The 6978-nt window shown below is 56.4% G+C and overlaps 1 protein-coding gene across 1 annotated transcript; it reads right to left on the bottom strand.

The window, feature by feature from the left end:
- Nucleotides 1–1961: 1961 nt before the first annotated feature.
- On the bottom strand, nucleotides 1962–5691 carry MYOG (myogenin). The gene is made up of 3 exons (XM_082778215.1): nucleotides 5182–5691; nucleotides 3340–3421; nucleotides 1962–2602 (listed from the first exon to the last, which is right to left on the bottom strand). Exons 1-3 carry the CDS (start codon nucleotides 5659–5661, stop codon nucleotides 2481–2483), a joined length of 684 nt encoding a protein of 227 aa, XP_082634341.1. The 5' UTR covers nucleotides 5662–5691; the 3' UTR covers nucleotides 1962–2480.
- Between the last annotated feature and the right edge of the window lie 1287 nt (nucleotides 5692–6978).

A 6978-nucleotide genomic window follows, 5' to 3' on the forward strand; every position in this document is an offset into this window, starting at 1 on the left:
GCGTGACGGGAACCAGCCCGGCCCTGGGTACGTGAGAGGAGGACCGAGGCCTCAGACCTGGGTGGGGACCAAGAGGGGAGCAGGAGGACACGGTGTCCCCCTCTGGTGCCACCCGGACAGGGTGTCTGCTGTCACCACGGTCTGCCTCGCCTTGGGGGTGTTTGGAGAGCTCAGCGGTGGGGGAACAGCCTGCTGCTACCTGAGGCTCACAGGACCCTGAGATGATGCAGAAGAGATGCTCAGCATCCTAAGCACATGCCAGTTGTCCAGTCCCTGAGGTCCCCAGGATACCACCCTAGATGTGGGGTCCCAGTGGGGTGAGGGAAGGAGAGTCTCCAGGGACCCTGCTGTGCCCCAGGGCACGGAGCTCCATGCCAGGAGCTTTCCCCACTGATTCTGGCTGGGTTTGCCTGCTTGTGGGTCCCCAGACAGAGGCACACCACTGTCCTCATGGAGTCTTTCCCACTTTGTTTCTCAGCACGTCCCCACTCTCCGTTCAGCCACGTGCTGGCTGCCTTTCAGGACAAAGCCAGAGCCCAGCCTGCGCCTGTTCCTCGGCCCAAACCAACAGATGCCACAGTGCTCCTGCCATGGACCGAAAAGGATGCTCTCCCTTCTGCTTGTGCACCCTGCTGCTTCCCCCGGCTCCCTGTGCCTCCCACCCGTGGCTTTTCTGCCCACCCCACACTGCACCAGCCAGGCTAGAGGTGCACTCACTGGGTGCCAGCTCCATCACTGGTGGAAGCGTGCTGCAACCCATCGGAGATGCGGAGATGCCCCAAAAGCGGGCTGCGATATTTGGGAACGTTTCTCCTGCCTGGTTCACGTTGCCAATATGCCACAGGCTGCTGCACCGGCACACCGGAGCTCCTCCAGGCATCAAGGACACTGCTGCCCACAGGACTCGAAGCCGGGGAGGATTCAGGCTCGTCTTGGTGCGAAAATCCTGATGCTGGGGTGAATGGGCAAGGAGCTGCCCCCGGGACAGGACACAGGGGCTGAGGCCAGTGCCAGGGTGGGCACCGCGCAGGATGGGGCAGGGACCGGCTGTCGTGGGGGCGAGGAGCGGGCAGTCAGGGCATTTCGGGGTGCTCACACGGCAGCTCTGCCAAGGGCTGCGTGGGGAAGGGCTGGACCACCCCATCCGGCTCGCTGCCAGCCAGGACGGTGCCAGGACCGTCCCTGGGGACCGGGGAGACACAACAGGGGCACCCGGCACCCCGGGACGTGCCCATCCCTTCCCTTCCAGGTGCAGAGGAGATGCTCTCCCCTCCTGCCCCCAGGCTACGGGCAGGGATCAATCCAGGAGGCTCTCAGCTCTTCCCATTTCTCCCCCGTAGGGTAGGATCTCTTCGTCTCCTCATGCCACGTTTGCCTTGTGTGGCCCCTATTTCTGATGTGATATTTATTGATGGCTGGAATGACCTATACTTATCATGTGCTGTCTGGAAGTGCAATATCTGAGAGGCTATACAGTCACGATGTCTTTTCGGTGTATTATTTGCCTAATACAGTATTAAATATTTTTTTAATTTGAAGAGTCGGTGAGCCCTTTATATCGATGCCCTATTTCTTTCGTCATATTATTGGTACTGCATGGACTCCAAACCCTGAATTGGGTCAGGAAAGGATGTATGTGTGTTCCAATAAACAGGATTTTAAAGCAGTGCTGGCTCGAGCCTTCTTTCTAGAGCCCAAATTAAAAAATATAATTAATGTTTGGAGCCCAGAGTTAACATTACCTGCTCCCTGAGTCTTTTGAGGTACAAGATTGAGTCCCAGTTGTAAGGCAGTGGACTCACTGGTCTCCACAGGGCTGATTTGAAGTGTGGGACACCCAGTTCCCATCACTGAGGTCCAAATGGAGCCCTAGGATTTTCTCATATGGAGAACCCCCTAACCGGGGGGGTGGTGGTAGGAGAGCTTTGCACAACACGAAACAGCAGTAAAGGAGGCCCTGAGCAGTTCAAACAAGAATGCCTTTATTTAAAAAAAAAAATCCAAATAAGTTAGCAAAAATAATAATTAAAAAAAAAAAAAAAAAAACAACAAACAAATGGCAACTCCACACAGCGTTCAGTAGAAAAGCCGGCGAGGGCAGCCCGCGAGGTGCCAGCCGGAGAGAGACGTTGGTCAAAGAGCATCTTGGAAAAAAATGAGCAAGCGACCCCAGCACACGCAGTGGCCCCCAAGGAACGAATGCCCCCGGCCGGGGGGACGAAGCTGTGCCTGACGCTGGCCATGGGGACCGGGGACTGCCACCAGCGGGGAGCTGCGGCGCTGCCACAACCCCACCTCTGCCCCTTTTCTTTTTCCAGCTGGTGAGAGCTTTTGGCGAAGAGTGGGAAAGGAATCGAGTGGTTTCAGTGGTGTAGTCCACGGCGCCGGAGGGATAAATAGGATTTCCAGTGGCTGGACCCTTCCAGAATCTCATTCCCGCCCCGTTACCAGCTCGGAGAGCCTCCGGGGTTTGTGCTGGCTCAGTTTTGAACCTGCTCCTCCTGGAACGTCACGGCCACGTCCTCTACGGCGATGCTCTCCACGATGGAGGAGAGCGAGTGGAGGTTGCGGTCCTCCGCCGTGTCGTCAGGCAGGAGGTGATCTGTGAAAAGCAGGGGTGGCGTCTGCAGGGGGTGGCAGTGGGACAGGGACGGCTCCTGCTTGGTGTGCAGGGGACCCCGTTACCTCCCCACGTGGCCGCAGTGATTCGGGGACCTGCACCCAGCTCCCACCCTGAGGGCTGAGACCTTCCCCTGGAGATGGCAACGGGGAGTGAAACCTTTTTGGAAATTTTTTTGGTTTTATTTTGGAAAATGAGATTTAAGTTTTCGTCTTCTGGGGAAAAAAAATAAATAAATTAATATAATAAAAATTTTAAAAAATTAAACAGGTGGATTTGGAAGGGGTTAACTGCAAAACTGAAAATAAAGCAGCAGCTGCACTGGGGACATGGGGAGGGCGAGGTGGTGCAGGGCGGCTACGGGCAGCCAAGCCACGGGACGACAACAGAAAAAAAACCCTCCTGGGGTCTGCGGCACCGAACTGCTGCCGTCCAGTCCCTCGGCTCGTGGGGAGCCAACGTCCCATGGGATCAGGCAACGGGAGAAGCCTGAGTGAGCTCAGCACTGAGCCACGGCGGCGCTGGAGGATTTATGAGCCTCGGCGGGGCTCATCCCTCCCCGACAGCAGAAGTCTGCGGGGTGGGGAGAAGACAAGGCTCCTTTTGTCCTCCACCCCGAGCATCCCCCAGGGGAAGCTTTGGCTCGGTGACATCCCAGGGCTGTGGTGTCCCCCCCAGCAAGGCTGCGGGACACAGGGACGAGGCAGGGAGGACCTTACCCGTGGGGTTGGTGCCAAACTCCAGCTGGGTGCTCCACTCGGGGCTGCAGGACGAGCTGCCGGACCCGCACTCGCTGGCTGCCTGCAAGGAGCCGAGATGTTGGCTGTGGGGGTCTCGCCTCCAGCCCGGCCAAACCCCACCGGCTGCCCCCCGAAACACCCTGGGGTGCCCCCATCACAGCAGCACAATGCCCATGTGGGATGATGGGCACGGCCCTCCTCACCCTGCCTGCAAAGCAGACGGTGACATTCGGGGTCCCCGGAGACACATCAGTGCCAGATGCACCATTAGCCACTGTAAGGGCTGAAAAAAATATTGGGGGGGCTCTGGACCAGTGGCCATCCTCTCAGTATAGGTTAAAAAGTGTCTCTTTACCCAATAACTATGACAAAGAGGCTGGAAGCAGATGAACATCCTTGGGCAAAACAGCTTTTTGCTGAAAAATCACCTGAGTTAAATAAAAAATGTCACATGGGCTGGGCACCCTGAGGCTGTCCCAAGGGGCTTTCTGGGGACGATCTTTTTGCAGTTTGATTTGTGGACTTGGGGCTGAAAAGATTTCACAGAAAAGAGCTGACAGCCTGAAAAATGAGCGCGTTATCCAGCAAAGCTCAGAATTAATTTTGTGTGTGTGTGCGCGTCTTCATCTTTCAGTCTAGAAGCAGATGCTGGCCTGGGTTAAACTCGAAATGGGGTTTGTGGGAGCAACCCCCAGGACCCATCCGCTGTTTGTAGCAGCTCAGAAATGGAATCTGGCTCTGGGAGGTGGTCGTGCTCGGGTTAGGGGGGACAGGGAGTGCTTCACCTTGCCAGGGCCACCCCATGGTCACCCAGCACCACGGAGCTGAGCTGCCAAACCTTGCTGGTGAACCCCCAAACCTTGGGTCCCAGTTTGGTCTTGGCTGCTGACACAGCCAGTTCGTTAATGGTTTGATTCATTTTCCACTAAAAAAAAAATTAAATTCTTAAGGGTATGATTTTTCTTTTTGCCCGGAATCTTGCATTTTGTGCTCAATATGTTCCCCTTGCCTGGGAGAGCAGCCCACAGGGAGCTGCGGCGGTGCAGGAACCGCAGGCACGTGTCCTGCTTTGGGCCCCTCCATCAGCAGGGGCACGGGGGCAGCCGACAAATCCAGCTGAATTAACCCCCCCCAAAATAAAATTAGTTATCGAAGTAATTGTAATACCTATGTAGTCTAGATACCTGTATAATGTATATAATCTATATTTCTATATGTGCCACCTGTAGCTGCCTCATCGATGTCCCTGCCTTTCACCTCTAACCACGCCACCTCTCGCTGTACCAGCCTACACCAGTGTCTGTAGCTGGGCACTACCACGCACAAAGCCTCAGCAGCAGGGAAGTATATGTGTGTGAGTGGGGAGGGCACACTTTTTATTTTATTTTATTTTATTTTATTTTATTTTATTTTATTTTATTTTATTTTATTTTATTTTATTTTATTTTATTTTATTTTATTTTATATTTTATTTTATTTTATTTTATTTTATTTTATTTTATTTTATTTTATTTTATATTTTATTTTATTTTATTATGTTCCTTTATTTTCCATTTCCCTGTCATTTATGCCTCCAGGCTCCCTCCCAAGCACCCACACCACGCTCAGCGCAGTGCCCACCTCCAGCCCACCCTACCCCTGTTCCTACAACCACAGCCCCCTCCCTACAAAGGCAGCTCTCAGCCCCTTTCCCTGTGCCACCCTGCGCTCCCCAACCTCTCACAGGGTCCTGCTCCTGCCCTGCCAGCACCCCGCAGCCCCCACCCGAGGTCCCCCCAATGCCACCAGCCCCAATCCCGGGGAGGGGGTCGCGGCACTCACGGCGGGCTGGGGGCCGGCGGGGCGGTAGCGCAGGTCCCTCTGCTCCCTCTCCTGCTGGTTGAGGGTGCTGAGCAGGCTCTGCAGGCGCTCGATGTACTGGATGGCGCTGCGCAGGATCTCCACCTTGGGCAGCCGCTGGTTGGGGTTGAGCAGGGTGCTGCGCTTCAGCGCCTCGAAGGCTTCGTTCACCTTCTTCAGCCTCCGTTTCTCCCGCAGCGTGGCCGCCCGTCGCCGGTCGATGGAGACCGTCTTGCGCTTGCAGATCTTACAAGCCCAGGGCAGGCATTGCCCGGGGCAGTGCTCGGCCAGGGCCGAGTCCTTTTCCTCCAAAGCAACCCTGCTTTCGGGGCACAGGGTCACCTCGGGCCGCTCGGGGAACGCTGCCGGCTCATAGCCCTGCAGGCGAGAGCCCAAGAAGTTTTCCCCGTCGTAAAACCTCTGGTCCGGGAAAAAGTAAGGGTTGGTCTCGAAGAGCTCCATGGGGGGACGTGCGTGCAGCTCGGGGACGGCTGCTCCGTCTCCCCACGCCAACTGCTTGGTGCCATTTAAACCCCGGCGCTGGCATTAAATCACGGAGATAAATATAGCGGACCTAAAAAGGAAACCTGAGCCCACCCTAAGCTGCTTCCTCGCATCAAAACTTGTCCGTCTGCGGTCGTGCGCTCGCCCTCCCCGCGGGGATTACGCTGCCCTAGGGGGGAGCTGGCACGACGGGACGGGAGGGTGGCTCGGCAAACGGGGGCTTTGTTTGCCCCCGCGGGTGGCACCGGGGCCGGTGGGTGGCTGCCAGCTCCATCCCGCATTCCGCTGTCATCTGGTCCCTTCAGTTACGGGGTGGCCGGGCTGGGGGCAGCCTCGTGGCCAGCACCCGCACCCCTTCGTGGCCACCCCGTGGCACCCCGGGGTCTGCGCCATCCCCGCGGGCAGAGCCCAGCGCCCCTCAGCTTCTCCCCGTCGCTGCCCCGTGCCCCCCGTGTCACCCACGGGGTGTAAAGGCCTGGTCCTGCTTCTGCTGAAGCCGTGGGGACGCGGAGGAATCCAGCCCTGAGCATGGGGAAACTGAGGCACGGTGATGGGCTTTGTGTGAGCAAGAGCAGGGCACTGGGTTTTTAACCCTTCCCCAGCCCTCCCAGGACTCCAGCAGCATCTCCCCAGCTTTGTCTATAATCCAGAGGGTGTTTTTTTTTTTTTGTTTTTTTTTTTTTTTTTTTTCCACTGGGAACGTCAGAAACCATCTCCCACCTCCTCCTATTCCTGCTCCGGGCCAGATTCCAGCAGAGGGATCGGTCAGTGGAAAGAATGTCAGCCAAGAACGGGGCCGACCCTGCTGGGATTTTCCTTCCCCAAATCCCCCTCCCCGAGGAGGCGCATTCCCCGCGCCCACCCACCGGCGCTCTGGCTGACTTTGGGTCCATTTCTAGTCATTTTGGGGCCCGCCATGGTGCTTCTCCTCCCAAAGGACATCCCATTGCCATCAGGGGCAGTGATTTCTTCATGGCCAGGAGCTCTGAAACATCCCCAAGCCCTGCTGTCAGCTCTCTCGGGCTCTCAGCACTGGGAAATCGCCGTCCCCACATTTTTACCACCTAGAAAATATCTGCGGTTTTAACAGCAGGGGCTGCAGCCCTGGGTCCAGCACAGCTCCCTGGGCTCAGTCAAAACCCTTAAATACTCGAGAAGGAAAGCAATGGGGTCACTGGGTTGGTCCCTGTATGAGGCAAAATTATTAAAATGGTTCTAAAGGGGCAGGATTCGTCCCTGAGAGCCTGCAGTGCCTGGCACAAAGCTGTTAGGAGG

The sequence above is a fragment of the Aythya marila genome, assembly GCF_965140915.1.
Source record: "Aythya marila genome assembly, chromosome: 24".
Lineage (NCBI taxonomy): Eukaryota > Metazoa > Chordata > Aves > Anseriformes > Anatidae > Aythya > Aythya marila.

Bases quoted from the DNA above. Each gene is read 5' to 3' on its own strand.
- MYOG (XM_082778215.1), bottom strand. From the start codon at position 5,661: ATGGAGCTCTTCGAGACCAACCCTTACTTTTTCCCGGACCAGAGGTTT. The intron at 3,422-5,181 runs GTGAGTGCCGCG...GGCTCCTTGCAG, and splicing joins CCGCCGGCCCCCAGCCCGCC to GCAGCCAGCGAGTGCGGGTC. The intron at 2,603-3,339 runs GTAAGGTCCTCC...TGCTTTTCACAG, and splicing joins GTTTGGCACCAACCCCACGG to ATCACCTCCTGCCTGACGAC.